Source organism: Salvelinus fontinalis, chromosome 21, assembly GCF_029448725.1.
Source record: "Salvelinus fontinalis isolate EN_2023a chromosome 21, ASM2944872v1, whole genome shotgun sequence".
Classification (NCBI taxonomy): Eukaryota; Metazoa; Chordata; class Actinopteri; order Salmoniformes; family Salmonidae; genus Salvelinus; species Salvelinus fontinalis.
The window spans coordinates 738,882-755,516 of NC_074685.1; the positions used below are offsets into that span (position 1 = coordinate 738,882).

Below are 16,635 nucleotides of genomic sequence, written 5' to 3' on the forward strand. Positions count from 1 at the left end.
TTGAATCCCTGGTTAGGGAATATTGGCCTCTAAACATTAACATCTAGCAAAGGCTGTTTTAATTCATCTGTTTTTTACAGATGGTTTGTCACGGAGGCCAATGCCGTTGAATATCATCAGGGAAAATCAGTCACGATACCCAGTTAAGTGTGTGTGTGTGCTTACGAACGTGCGCTTGTTCGCCTGTGTGTGTTTTGTCAAACAAGCTAAAAGTTGAAAAAAAGAATTGCAACATTTGCCTAGAACTAACGCTACAGATAGCAATACTGGGGGATTTGAAAAGCCATAGTCAATCAATCAATAATATAATAATTATTTTAGCAAAAAAATTAATTTTTAATTTACAATCTGTAGAAGCTATGAGAATAGGAAGGTTCAAATCTTTTGTGAAGCATCACAGCACAGTTGAAAAATATATGGCAAATAAAAATCCGAAATGGATGATGTTGGAAGATAGATGGGAAGGGTTGAGTGGAACTGAAGGGTGGGACTAATAACAAGATAAACAATGTAGGGCATACGGGATCTGTGAAATGTGTATAGGTGCGGAGCTTTTGTGAAATAGCACAGTTACAAGTGGAAATAAAATTGGATGGACAACAGAAATAGAGGAAGGACTAAGAACAAACAAGAGAGAACTATTATAAAGTAGTCTGTGTCTGTAAAATACGTATAAGATGTATAAATTAAAGGTAAAAGCAGAAGTGTTTATTAGTTTACTCCAATTGGGGGAGCGGTGGTAGGGTTGCGGGGAATAATAATAAAGGTATATTCTTTAAAAAAGTATGTATGTCTATATAGGTATGTGTATGTATATATGTATATATGTATGCATGCGTGTATGGATATATATATTTACCCAGAAAAAAAAAAAAAAAAAAAAAAAAAAAAAAAAAGTTGAAAAAAATCCTTCATTTTTTTTTGCGAAGATAAAATGTGAAAAATAATATGCGAAATAATTCACCAATTAGTGATAAATGGTATCGTGGCGTATGACATTGTTTTATACAGGGTGAAAAAGTACGGAACATTCAGCTCCTGGCAACCTGCTAGGCAACCTGCTAGGCAACCTGCTTGGCAACCTGCTTGGCAACCTGCTTGGCAACCTGCTTGGCAATATGGTGTATTGTCCTCCTTGTAAATAACATGTCTCAGCCACCAGTGACTACTCTGCTCTGTCCTACTACAGTACACCGTTCTTCAGGACTATCTGACGGTGTAAAAGCAACACCACACTCTGAATCGTCCCAAGCAGACAACTGCCAGTTAATACAGGTTATTGACAAATAAAACAAAAATATCCGTAATAATTCCGATATTCAGAATAGACCGTCTTTTTCTCTACACATTTCATGGTCAACCGTATGAACACGAGACCGACAAGAGAGACTGATTCTGTGGATTCTCGTAATTTCATCACCATGAAAAAGCCAGTTGTGATAAGAGACTGTGACAGATGTTACCATACAGCTAGCTGTGTATACATCTCTAGGAGGAAACTGTTCCAGGAACAGATGAGCAGACAGCCGTTCCATACAGCTCACTATACATCTCTAGGAGGAAACTGTTCCAGGAACAGATGAGCAGACAGATGAGCAGACAGCCGTTCCATACAGCTCACTATACATCTCTGACAGGAAACTGTTCCAGGAACAGATGAGCAGACAGACGTTCCATACAGCTCACTATACATCTCTGACAGGAAACTGTTCCAGGAACAGATGAGCAGACAGCCGTTCCATACAGCTCACTATACATCTCTGACAGGAAACTGTTCCAGGAACAGATGAGCAGACAGCCGTTCCATACAGCTCACTATACATCTCTGACAGGAAACTGTTCCAGGAACAGATGAGCAGACAGACGTTCCATACAGCTCACTATACATCTCTGACAGGAAACTGACAACAGCTGGACCATGCCCAGATTGTACTGCAGCTACCATCCTTTTGTGAATGGTGTATGTACATGCAATGGTTAAAGGACAAGACATTTAACGGCTTATTTGGCTAATCATTTAGATTGCAGTCTGAAGGAAGAATAATGAGGAGAAAGAGAGAGAGAAATAGAGACAGAGAGAGAGAGAGACAGGAGAGAGACAAGAGAGAGGGAAACACAGGAGAGAGAGAGACAGGAGAGAAGGAGAGAGGAGAGAAAGAGACAGAAGAGAGAGAGAAATAGAGACAGAGAGAGAGAGGAGAGGAGACAGGAGAGAACGATATAGAAGAGAGAGAGACAGGAGAGAGAGATTGAGACAGAGATAGACATATAGGAGAAAGAGAGAGAGAGAGAGATAGAGATAAAGAGGGAGAAGAAAGAGAGATTTTAACCGTACCATATTGTTGTCTTGGTGTTCGTGTTCACTTTTCCCTTGCATGTTGTGGTGGGTGACCCTGTAGGAGAAGTCTTGTAGTCTCCTCTCAGTATGTCCTATAGAGAGGTCAGGACCTGCTCCTGAAACCTTCGCCTGTCTGCCTGGGCTGGTCTGTCCCTGCTATCTGCAGCTCCCACCAGGCAAGCAGCAATCACTGGGTTCCACAGAGACAGGCCACAATGTTAGCATGTTAGCATACATACACCATTGTTCACACACAAAACCCATGTTAGCATAATAGCTAACACTTTGCCATTGATAACATGGTTACACACTAGAGCCTAGACGATACAAAACTAGACTAGCCATAGTGGAAAAGCCCAACCAAGAGGTTACAGTACTCACAGTACAAGCCTCTACGTTGTGGGCCTCTCTGTTGTCTCAACCTCGTTTCTCTGGCCCTCCAAGTCACTCAGCTCAGTTCAGGACCGTCTCAACCTCGTTTCTCTGGCCTGCCAAGTCACTCAGCTCAGTTCAGGACCGTCTCAAACACTTTTCTCTGGACCTCCAAGTCACTTGGCTCAGTTCAGGACCGTCTCAACCTCGTTTCTCTGGCCTGCCAAGTCACTCAGCTCAGTTCAGGAACGTCTCAAACACGTTTCTCTGGCCCTCCAAGTCACTCGGCTCAGTTCAGGACCGTCTCAAACACTTTTCTCTGGACCTCCAAGTCACTCGGCGCAGTTCAGGACGATGCTCCAGATGTTGTTGAACCTCTTTCAGGCTGAAACACAGAAATGTTTATTGTCATTGTTTCCGCATTAGGCCTTTCTAATGTTATGTGAAACCAGTCTCCTGTCATGTGTTTGAGGGATGAGCCTACAGGACTCCTGGCATACGAGACCGGGGACTATGGCAATGTGATACCGGGGACTATGGCAATGTGATACCGGGGACTATGGTAACGTGAGACCGGGGACTATGGTAACGTGAGACCGGGGACTACACCCAAACAAGGGCACTGCGTTCATCCACCTCTGGCCTGCTCGCCTCCCTACCACTGAGGAGGTACAGTTCCCGCTCAGCCCAGTCAAAACTGTTCGCTGCTCTGGCACCCCAATGGTGAAACAAACTCCCTCACGACGCCAGGACAGCGGAGTCAATCACCACCTTCCGGAGACACCTGAAACTCCACCTCTTTAAGGAATACCTAGGATAGGATAAAGCAATCCCTCTGCCCCCCCCCCCCCCCCCCCCCTTAAAAGATTTAGATGCACTATTGTAAAGTGGCTGTTCCACTGGATATCATAAGGTGAATGCACCAATTTGTAAGTCGCTCTGGATAAGAGTGTCAGCTAAATGACTTAAATGTAAATGTAATGTAAATGTATGGTAACGTGAGACCGGGGACTATGGTAACCTGAGACCGGGGACTATGGTAACGTGAGACCGGGGACTATGGTAACGTGAGACTAACACGTACACAAATAGATATCAAGTCCTTTTTAATGATAATCTCAGTGTTGAGGCTTTGGTTCATTTTTCTTCAGTCAAAGTGACATTTCCTTAAGGACACAGACAGATAGACAAGGCTGAAAGAAGAACATAAATGAGTGTGTCCCAAAGCAAATAACTCAATGTTATCGTAGACATAAAAACTCTAAAACAGTACTCGTCAAGTCAATGATTTAATCATTCATAGCAGAAAGACTGACTTTTCTCTAAAACACGACTACTACTCAAAATTAAGACATTAGTGTTTTACCATTACACTCTCAACACAATGAGGGGAGAAAAGAAAACATGGCGTAGTTTGGTAATCTGTCCACTGGAGGGCAGTATTTCATCATCTGCAAACAGTTTATGAAGTGGCACAGAAAGATGGACTCTGACGTTTGGGTTTGAGGGAAGTAACATCCACAATGAAAGTCTTTGATGAAAATAATAATAATAATAATAATAATAATAATAATGAAACCTTGGCCACTTTGGCCACAACCGCAGAACATCAGGAAAGCATGGACGTTCAGCGAAAAACACCCACAATGCATCCCACAATTGCTTTGATCACTTCATCAGTCGAGATTAAACAATGCATATCTATCACATGAGCCAGAACTAAAAACAGGAAAACATGACGAGACTAAACATATATTTATTTAAGTCAGGAAGTAGCCATTATCCATCCATGAACTGCAGTAAATACACAGAGAAATGGTCAGGGTGGGTATGTGTTCGTCTAGCTGCTAGGCTTTAACACAGGACTCCAGTGATCAGGACTGAAATCCATGTAGATCTGCTCTGTGTGTGAGCTCGACGTGTGTGTGTGTGTGTGTGTGTGTGTGTGTGTGTGTGTGTGTGTGTGTGTGTGTGTGTGTGTGTGTGTGTGTGTGTGTGTGTGTGTGTGTGTGTGTGTGTGTGTGTGTGTGTCGTCTGTGTCTGTGTGTGTGTGTGTGTGTAAAGCAGTGAGGCCCGTGAACCCTGATTAACCTTTTGTTTATGCGGCGTTGGAAACGAGGTCTACCCAGCATGCAGCAGTGATACACACACACACACACACACACAAACACATGGCGGGCTCACGCAGAGCTGATCGCCAGCTGTCATGCTTCTCAAACGCTTAGAGAAATAGCACATCATTATAGTGGAGGTATATATGAACACAGACCACTCCATCATTATAGTGGAGGTACTGTATATATGAACACAGACCACTCCATCATTATAGTGGAGGTACTGTATATATGAACACAGACCACTCCATCATTATAGTGGAGGTATATATGAACACAGACCACTCCATCATTATAGTGGAGGTACTGTATATATGAACACAGATCAGTCCATCATTATAGTGGAGGTATATATGAACACAGACCACTCCATCATTATAGTGGAGGTATATATGAACACAGACCACTCCATCATTATAGTGGAGGTACTGTATATATGAACACAGACCACTCCATCATTATAGTGGAGGTACTGTATATATGAACACAGACCACTCCATCATTATAGTGGAGGTACTGTATATATGAACACAGATGACTCCATCATTATAGTGGAGGTACTGTATATATGAACACAGATCAGTCCATCATTATAGTGGAGGTACTGTATATATGAACACAGATCATTCCATCATTATAGTGGAGGTACTGTATATATGAACACAGACCACTCCATCATTATAGTGGAGGTACTGTATATATGAACACAGACCACTCCATCATTATAGTGGAGGTACTGTATATATGAACACAGACCACTCCATCATTATAGTGGAGGTACTGTAAATATGAACACAGACCACTCCATCATTATAGTGGAGGTATATATGAACACAGACCATTCCATCATTATAGTGGAGGTACTGTATATATGAACACAGACCACTCCATCATTATAGTGGAGGTATATATGAACACAGACCATTCCATCATTATAGTGGAGGTACTGTATATATGAACACAGACCACTCCATCATTATAGTGGAGGTACTGTAAATATGAACACAGATGACTCCATCATTATAGTGGAGGTACTGTATATATGAACACAGATCACTCCATCATTATAGTGGAGGTACTGTATATATGAACACAGATGACTCCATCATTATAGTGGAGGTACTGTAAATATGAACACAGATCATTCCATCATTATAGTGGAGGTACTGTATATATGAACACAGATGACTCCATCATTATAGTGGAGGTACTGTATATATGAACACAGATCACTCCATCATTATAGTGGAGGTACTGTATATATGAACACAGATCATTCCATCATTATAGTGGAGGTACTGTATATATGAACACAGACCACTCCATCATTATAGTGGAGGTACTGTATATATGAACACAGACCACTCCATCATTATAGTGGAGGTACTGTATATATGAACACAGACCACTCCATCATTATAGTGGAGGTACTGTATATATGAACACAGATGACTCCATCATTATAGTGGAGGTACTGTATATATGAACACAGACCACTCCATCATTATAGTGGAGGTACTGTATATATGAACACAGACCACTCCATCATTATAGTGGAGGTACTGTATATATGAACACAGATCACACCATCATTGTGCACATTCTTCCAACACTCATAGCTAGCTATATGTTTTTGTCAAATCAAGCGTTCATTGTGTAAAGGTTTTAAAATCCCTGTCAAATGGAATAAATGTATGTTTTAGTACTTTTTAAATGCATTATAATTCATACAATTAATGAACGTATACTATTATGAATGTATCCTGCTATTCTATACTATGTTACTGTTAGCAACCTCCCAACCATGGCACATTCACGCTGCTGTAACGTGTACATTTAAACACTGTGTTTTGGTCATTTTTACATTGTAGACATCATTATTTCCATGTCTCATGACGTTTTAGTAAGATATAACGTTTACATTTTGCTATGATTGTTGCTTTATCCAATAGTTTCTTCAAAATGAAGAATGTAAAATGTGTAAAATGTGGTTGGTAGCTCGAGGGTTAGTAGATATAAACCTCTGTTACTTAAAATGGTGCGTGTTCTTTTCTAAACAACTCTATGTCTTAAAGGGATTAATAATGGTATTACAAATGTTATTAATGACTTAATGAATAATGGTATTACATTTAAACCAGATCTAATTTGTCGTAAGTAGGAACCCTGCAGTTCCAGCATGTTGTATTATGTATCTGAGTAAGAACAAAAGGCTAACACACAGACACTAGTCTTTCTTCTCCGTGTTAGCTGGCAAGAGGAGCTATCAGACACACAGACACTAGTTGTTCTTCTCCATGTTAGCTGGCAAGAGGAGCTATCTGACACACAGACACTAGTCTTTATTCTCCGTGTTAGCTGACAAGAGGAGCTATCTGACACACAGACACTAGTCGTTCTTCTCCATGTTAGCTGGCAAGAGGAGCTATCAGACACACAGACACTAGTCGTTCTTCTCCATGTTAGCTGGCAAGAGGAGCTATCAGACACACAGACACTAGTCGTTCTTCTCCGTGTTAGCTGGCAAGAGGAGCTATCAGACACACAGACACTAGTCGTTCTTCTCCATGTTAGCTGGCAAGAGGAGCTATCAGACACACAGACACTAGTCGTTCTTCTCCATGTTAGCTGGCAAGAGGAGCTATCAGACACACAGACACTAGTCGTTCTTCTCCATGTTAGCTGGCAAGAGGAGCTATCAGACACACAGACACTAGTCGTTCTTCTCCATGTTAGCTGGCAAGAGGAGCTATCAGATACACACAGACACTAGTCCTTCTTCTCCGTGTTAGCTGGCAAGAGGAGCTATCAGACACACACAGACACTAGTCTTTCGTCTCTGTGTTAGCTGACAAGAGGAGCTATCTGACACACAGACACTAGTCTTTCTTCTCCATGTTAGCTGGCAAGAGGAGCTATCAGACACACACAGACACTAGTCTTTCTTCTCTGTGTTAGCTGGCAGAGAAGCCGTCCGATGCACAGAGACATTCTAGTGTTTCTTCTTCGTGTTAGCTGGCAGAGAAGCCGTCCGATGCACAGACGCTGAGGTCGTATTATTTTATCATGAGCTTTAAATAATGAAACAATGAATAAGGTAGACGAGCTCAGGGCGAGGAGCCGCTTCCAGAGAGACATCAGGTATTGTAACATACTCTGTTTTACGGAATTATGTCTCTCTCTGGATTTACTGTCCTTGTCCATTCAACCAGAGGGGTTCTCCATCCATTGCGGGGACAGGAAGAAAGACCTCTCTGAGAAAAAGAAAGGCAGAGGGGTTTGTTTCATGATTAACAACTCATGAAGTGATTGTGGTAACGTACAGGAACTGAAGGGATGGCGCCGTATTGCATGGCTGCCGTTTTGCGAGGTCCGACCCATCTTTCCTGTGATTCTTTTGGTGTTTATTTTCATTTTATTTTCACTAAATGTATCCGCTATCATTTCTTATAACTAATAATAACTTTTGAACTTCGGATCGGCAGTTCCGGCTTCAACATCAACTCATCTGCCCTGGGCTCTTTGTGTAATTCTGACCCAAATCTTTGGGTATGCAAGAGGTAACAGAGTCCTGGCAAGGTTAAGGCGAAAGTAAAAAACGACCACCTCTTCTCTCCATTCTATTGGCCAAAGATAAAGTCACTTGACAATAAGATGGATGACTTCTGGTCACGGATTTGCTATCAATGGGACTGCAATAATCTCTGCTTTTTTGAAAACCTGACTTTCGGACAAGATACCTCCATGGCTATCCAACTCTATGGATTCTCCATTCACAGGACAGTAGAGTCAGGGTAATCAAGAGGGGGAGGGGTTTGCCTCTTCATCAACAACAAATGGTTATTGTGAGCTGTTGTGTGCATTCCACCTCAGGACAAGAAATATAACAATATGGCACTTAGCAGACTGTACGAGGCTATAAACAAGCAGGAAAACTTACATATTTTTTTAAAAATTCTGCGTCATTAAGACACTTGATGCTCAACTTCCATCGACACGTTTCCTTCACCACTAGGGGGCGATAAAGTCCTAGACCACTGTTATTCTGCTCCCCAAGCAAGCATTCAAGGCACTCCCTCATCTGCCATTTGGCAAATCAGATCATGACTACGTACTCCTGTTTCCTGTTTGCAAGCAGAAGCTCAAACAGGAAGTACCCGTGACTCCCTCTGTTGAGAAAGGGTCATCAGAATTTGCTAGCGCTGATTTAGAATATGTTTCTGAGAATCCGCCGACAACATCGAGGAGCTAACCACCTCCGTCACCGGCTTCATATGGAAATGCATCGGCGGCATTGTCCCCACAGCAAAGGTTCGCTGCTTCCCTAATCAAAATCCCTGGACTAACACAGAGGTTGACACTAAAAGTAAGGACAGTGCTACCGTACACAGAGCTATCGCAGACAACCCTGAGGCTATGCTATAGACAAGAAGTCCCGCTACGACCTCCGCTGAGTCATCAAACGAACAAATCAAAATACAGTATATCACAAAAGTGAGTACACCCCTCACATTTTTGTAAATATTTGAGTATATCTTTTCATGTGACAACACTGAAGAAATGACACTTTGCTACAATGTAAAGTAGTGAGTGTACAGCTTGTATAACAGTGTAAATTTGATGTCCCCTCAAAATAACTCAACACACAGCCATTAATGTCTAAACCGCTGGCAACAAAAGTGAGTACACCCCTAAGTGAAAATGTCCAAATTGGGCCCAATTAGCCATTTTCCCTCCCCGGTGTCATGTGACTCGTTAGTGTTACAAGGTCTCAGGTGTGAATGGGGAGCAGGTGTGTTAAATTTGGTGTCATCGCTCTCACACTCCCTCATACTGACTGGTCACTGGAAGTTCAACATGGCACCTTATGGCAAAGAACTCTCTGAGGATCTGAAAATGTTTTTTTGTTGCTCTACATAAAGATGGCCTGGGCTATAAGAAGATTGCCAAGACCCTGAAACTGAGCTGCAGCACAGGGGCCAAGACCATACAGCGGTTTAACTGGACAGGTTCCACTCAGAGCAGGCCTCGCCATGGTCGACCAAAGAAGTTGAGTGCACGTGCTCAGCGTCATATTCAGAGGTTGTCTTCGGGAAATAGACGTATGAGTGCTGCCAGCATTGCTGCAGAGGTTGAAGGGGTGGGGGGTCGGCCTGTCAGTGCTCAGACCATACGCCGTACACTGCATCAAATTGGTCTGCATGGCTGTCGTCCCAGAAGGAAGCCTCTTCTAAAGATGATGCACAAGAAAACTCGCAAACAGTTTGCTGAAGACAAGCAGACTAAGGACATGGATTACTGGAACCATGTCCTGTGGTCTGATGAGACCAAGATAAACTTATTTGGTTCAGATGGTGTCAAGCGTGTGTGGCGGCAACCAGGTGAGGAGTACAAAGACAAGTGTGTCTTGCCTACAGTCAAGCATGGTGGTGGGAGTGTCATGGTCTGGGGCTGCATGAGCGCTGCCGGCACTGGGGAGCTACAGTTCATTGAGGGAACCATGAATGCCAACATGTACTTGACATACTGAAGCAGAGCATGATCCCCTCCCTTCGGAGACTGGGCCGCAGGGCAGTATTTCAACATGATAAAGACCCCAAACACACCTCCAAGACGACCACTGCCTTGCTAATAAAGCTGAGGATAAAGGTGATGGACTGGCCAAGCATGTCTCCAGACCTAAACCCTATTGAGCATCTGTGGGGCATCCTCAAACGGAAGGTGGAGGAGTGCAAGGTCTCTAACATCCACCAGCTCCGTGATGTCATCATGGAGGAGTGGAAGAGGACTCCAGTGGAAACCTGTGAAGCTCTGGTGAACTCCATGCCCAAGAGGGTTAAGGCAGTGCTGGAAAATGATGGTGGCCACACAAAATATTGACACTTTGGGCCCAATTTGGACATTTTCACTTAGGGGTGTACTCACTTTTGTTGCCAGCGGTTTAGACATTAATGGCTGTGTATTGAGTTATTTTGAGGGGACAGCAAATTTACACTGTTATACAAGCTGTACACTCACTACTTTACATTGTAGCAGAGTGTCATTTCTTCAGTGTTGTCACATGAAAAGATATACTCAAATATTTACAAAAATGTGAGGGGTGTACTCACTTTTGTGATATACTGTAGATTCTTCAAAGTAACCACCTTTTGCCTTGACAGCTTTGAACACTCTTGGCATTCTCTCAACCAGCTTCACGAGGTAGTCACCTGGAATGCATTTCAATTAACAGGTGTGCGTTGTTAAAAGTTAATTTGTGTAATGTCTTTCCTTCTTGTGTTTGAGCCAATCAGTTCTGTTGTGACACGGTAGGGGTGGCATACAGAAGATAGCACTATTTGGTAAACGACTAAGTTCATATTATTGCAAGAACAGCTCAAATAAGCAAAGAGAAACAACAGTCCATCATTACTTTAAGACATGAAGGTCAGTCAATATGGAAAATGTCAAGAACTTTGAAAGTTTCTTCAAGTACAATTGCAAAAACCATCAAGCTCTATGATTAAACTGGCTCTCATGAGGACTGCCACAGGAAAGGAAGACCCAGAATTACCTCTGCTGCAGAGGATAAGTTCATTAGAATTACCAGCCTCAGAAATTGCAGCCCAAATAAATGCTTCACAGAGTTTAAGTAACAGACACATCTTAAAATCAACTGTTCAGAGGAGACTGTGTACAACATGCCTTCATAGTCGAATTGCTGCAAAGAAACCACTACTAAAGGACACCAATAAGAAGAAGAAACTTGCTTGGGATAAAAACACAAGCAATGGACATTAGATCGGTGTAAATCTGTCCTTTAGTCTGATGAGTCCAAATATGAGAATTGGTTCCAACCACCATGTCTTTTTGAGACGCAGAGTAGGTGAACGGATGATCTCCACATGTGGTTCCCACCGTCAAGCACAGAGGAGGAGGTGTAATGGTGTGAGGGTGCTTTGCTGATGACACTGTCTGTGATGTATTTAGAATTTAACCAGCATGGCTACCTCAGCATTCTGCAGTGATACGCCATCCCATCTGGTTTGGGCTTAGTTGGACTGTCATTCATTTTTCAACAGGACAATGACCCCAAAACACACCTCCAGGCTGTGTAAGGGCTAGTTGACCAAGAAGGAGAGTGATGGAGTGCTGCATCAGATGACCTGGGCTCCACAATCACCCAACCTCAACCCAATTGAGATAGTTTGGGATGAGTTGGACCACAGAGTGAAGGAAAAGCAGCCAATAAGTGCTCAGCATATGTGGGAACTCCTTCAAGACCGTTGGGAAATCATTCCAGGTGAAGCTGGTTGCGAGAATGCCAGGACTGTGCATAGCTGTCATCAAAGCAAAGGGTGGCTACTTTGAAGAATTGAAAATATAACATATTTTGATTTAACACTTTTTTTTGTTACTACATGATTCCATATGTGTTATTTCACAGTTTTGATGTCTTTACTATTATTCTACCATGTAGAAAATAGTAAAAAAAACTTGAATGAGTAGGTGTGTCCAAACTTGTGACTGGTAGTGTATATATTTACACAGTTGAAGTCGAAAGTTTACATACACTTAGGTTGGAGTCATTAAAACTTGTTTTTCAACCACTCCACAAATTTCTTGTTAACAAACTATAGTTTTGGCAAGTCTGTTAGGACATCTACTTTGTACATGGCACAAGTCATTTTTCCAACAATTGTTTACAGACAGATTATTTCACTTATAATTCACTGTATCACAATTACAGTGGGTCAGAAGTTTACATACACTAAGTTGACTGTGTCTTTAAACAGCTTGGAAAATTCCAGAAAATGATGTCATGGCTTTAGAAGCTTCTGATAGGCTAATTGACATGATTTGAGTCAATTGGAGGTGTACCTGTGGATGTATTTCAAGGCCTACCTTCAAACTCAGTGCCTCTTTGCTTGACATCATGGGAAAATCAAAAGAAATCAGCCAAGACCCCAGAAAAATAATGTAGACCTTCACAAGTCTAGTTCATCCTTGGGAGCAATTTCCAAATGCCTGAAGCTACCACGTTCATCTCTACAAACAATAGTATGCAAGTATAAACACCATGGGACCACGCTCAGGAAGGAGATGCGTTTTGTCTCCTAGAGATTAATGTACTTTGGTACAAAAAGTGCAAATCAATCCCAGAACAACAGCAAAGGACCCTGTGAAGATGCTGGAGGAAACAGGTACAGAAGTATCTATATCCACAGTAAAATGAGTCCTATATCGACATAACCTGAAATGCCGCTCAGCAAGGAAGAAGCCACTGCTCCAAAACCGCCATTAAAAAGACAGACAACGGTTTGCAACTGCACATGTGGACAAAGATTGTACTTTTTGGAGAAATGTCCTCTGGTCTGATGAAACAAAAATAGAACTGTTTGGCCATAATGACTACTGTTATGCTTGGAGGAAAAAGTGGGAGGCTTGCAAGCCGAAGAACACCATCCCAACCGTGAAGCACGGGGGTGGCAGTATCATGTTGTGGGGGTGCTTTGCTGCAGGAGGGACTGGTGCACTTCACAAAATAGATGGCATCATGAGGCAGGAAAATTATGTGGATATACTGAAGCAACATCTCAAGACATCAGTCAGGAAGTTAAAGCTTGGTCGCAAATGTGTCTTCCAAATAGACAATGACCCCAAGCACACTTCCAAAGTTGTGGCAAAATTGCTTAAGGACAACAAAGTCAAAGTATTGGAGTGGCCATCACAAAGCCCTGACCTCAATCATATAGAAAATCTCTGGGCAGAATTGAAAAAGCCTGTGTGAGCAAGGAGGCCTACAAACCTTACTCAGTTACACCAGCTCTGTCAGGAGGAATGGGCAAAAATTCACCCAACTTATTGTGGGAAGCTTGTGGAAGGCTACCCAAAACGTTTCACCCAAGTTAATCAATTTAAAGGCAATGCTACCAAATACTAATTGAGTCTATGTAAACTTCTGACTCACTGGGAATGTGATGAAAGAAATAAAAGCTGAAATAAATAATTCTCTCTACTAATATTCTGACATTTCACATTCTTAAAATAAAGTGGTGATCCTAACTGACATAAGACAGGGAATTTTTTACTAGGATTAAATGTCAGGAATTGTGCAAAACTGATTTTAAATGTATTTGGCTAAGCTGTATGTAAACGTCGGACTTCAACTCTATATACTGTATAAAATATTACTTCACTGCAGCGGTGGTTCTCAAACCTCTCCACGAGAGGGGACCAGACGATTCACAATGTTGTCGTAGCTCTGAACTGGCTCAACTGATTCACCTATTCAAGGGCTTGATGATTAGTCGACAAGTTGAATCAGGTGAGCTCTGAAATAGATCAAATCCTAGGAATGGCTGGGGTTTCCCAAGGAGAGGTTCGAGAACCACTGCACTAGAGTATGATGGCACTGAGACATTGGCACCTTGGCACCACTGAGCCCAGAAGGAAACGGCAGGTTTTCCCAGAACACGATGACACACCCTAAACTGAGCCTACGGATGTGCTTAAACTTGCCCTGTCTGGTACGCATCGCTTATCCACATCAAGTAAAAGCATAGGACTGCAAAGTTTCCAAATGTAAGAGGACACCCGTGGTATTTTGTGACATATTTGCATAAATCCATTCAGGTGTATTTTGTGGCTTTTGGTGAATGTGTTCTAACGATCTAAGGTCACGCTGTTCCTACTTCCTGTAAACACACAGTCCAGTTCAAAGTGAATGACGTCAGGCCCTACTGCCTGTAAACACACAGTCCAGTTCAAAGTGAATGACGTCAGGCCCTACTGCCTGTAAACACACAGTCCAGTTCAAAGTGAATGACGTCAGGCCCTACTGCCTGTAAACACACAGTCCAGTTCAAAGTGAATGACGTCAGGCCCTACTGCCTGTAAACACACAGTCCAGTTCAAAGTGAATGATGCCAGGCCTGTGTGGCAAATGGCTTGTTTGCGTATAGGCCTACTGTAGCTCTGATTGGCTGTGCTGCACCAGTCTGCGTAGACTCTGGTCCTGGACGAGGCAGGTGTTTTTATTAGGTCTGTAGCTCTGATTGGCTGTGCTGCACCAGTCTGCGTAGACTCTGGTCCTGGACGAGGCACGTGTTTTTATTAGGTTTTATGTACTGCAGTGTCTATTAATTGTCCAAACACACGGCCGCTTTCCCATTCTATATCGCTATAGATTTGTCACAAATGCCTTAGTGTACGTAATTTCAAGAATGTACGAAAACGCGAAAATAACCATATCTAAGTGCTCACTAGTCAGTTCCACTTTAAAGCAAGTAAGTGCTTTGAAAATAATGAATCTTTAGATTAATCAGCAGCTTTCATGGTACCCGTCTGAAAGGCTGTTTGTTCTGTTCTGTTGGCAACTCTGAAGCCCCACACAGCAGCACATCCACAATCCACATCATGTGATCACCAAGTAGAGGGAGGATAGGCTTGGTAAACATGGATCATCATTGGGTGGTGCAGACCTTGAGTGACCCCGAAAACCTTTTTCCCAAAACCTATAATTAAAGAAAATGCTTTGAAAAAAAATCATTAATAAAGTATCAATCTGAAAAGCTGTTAGTCAGGTTCTGTTCTGTTGGCAGCTCCGAGCCCCACCCAGTGCCATATTCACATCCTGGCACTAGCAGGGTTCGTGTGAATCGACAGGGTGGATCTATTTACTCAATACAGTACTCATCCCAGCAGAGAAGAGTCTGTGGCCACACTGACAAACAAGCAGCAACAGGATTTATCTCTGCTATGAAACATGTTGCTGTCATAACATAACACAGAGTACATGTTACACTGCTAAAACCTTAAAGCAGTGAAAACTAGCATTTAATCCAGCCGCCGCCGCCACCACCACCACGTCAGGATACTGTACCCGAAACAATGGAGACACAAACAGGTAACAACCTGAGTCAGCTTTACCTGTCCAGAACCAACTGTTATAAAAGCGTGGCTTCACTACAACCCACCACAGCAGGCCAGCATCACATCCAGCTAATGCTTTGGCAACAAACAACTTAGTTCTCTGGTTTTATGTTACCACAAGCAGCTAGTAAAAAAAACAACATACATCACCGCAAACACATCCTCTTGAACCCTACACCTTCCAGCTATATTATCAGCCAACAATTACAGCTAAAAGAAGAGTGGAGGAGTCATGTCATGGTGTGGTGGTGTCATGGTGGTGTGGTGGTGTGGTGGTGTCATGGTGGTGTCATGGTGTGGCGGTGTGGTGGTGTGGTGGTGTCATGGTGTGGTGGTGTCATGGTGGTGTGGTGGTGTCATGGTGGTGTCATGGTGTGGCGGTGTGGTGGTGTCATGGTGTGGTGGTGTCATGGTGGTGTGGTGGTGTCATGGTGGTGTGGTGGTGTCATGGTGGTGTCATGGTGTGGTGGTGTCATGGTGTGGTGGTGTCATGGTGGTGTGGTGGTGTCATGGTGGTGTGGTGGTGTCATGGTGGTGTCATGGTGTGGTGGTGTCATGGTGTGGTGGTGTCATGGTGTGGTGGTGTCATGGTGTGGTGGTGTCATATAATACAGTGGTATAATACAGTAATATAATGCAGTGGTATAATACAGTGGTATAATACAGTGGTATAATACAGTGGTATAATACAGTAATATAATACAGTAATATAATGCAGTGGTATAATACAGTAATATAATACAGTAATATAATACAGTGGTATAATACAGTGGTATAATACAGTAATATAATACAGTAATATAATACAGTAATATAATACAGTGGTATAATACAGTAATATAATACAGTAATATAATACAGTAATATAATGCAGTGGTATAATACAGTAATATAATA

At 42.5% G+C, this 16,635-nt stretch overlaps 1 protein-coding gene across 1 annotated transcript in view; it reads right to left on the reverse strand.

Moving 5' to 3' along the window:
* The window catches only part of LOC129818035 (cingulin-like protein 1), a 90,225-nt gene that overhangs the window by 25,603 nt on the left and 47,987 nt on the right, over positions 1 to 16,635 (reverse strand). The window contains exons 3-4 of the mRNA XM_055873561.1: positions 2,720 to 3,095; positions 2,336 to 2,528 (exon numbers count right to left, since the gene is read on the reverse strand). Of these exons, the coding sequence (XP_055729536.1) occupies positions 2,336 to 2,377 (42 nt within the window). The 5' untranslated portion in view covers positions 2,378 to 2,528; positions 2,720 to 3,095. The remainder of the gene's footprint in view (positions 1 to 2,335; positions 2,529 to 2,719; positions 3,096 to 16,635) is intronic.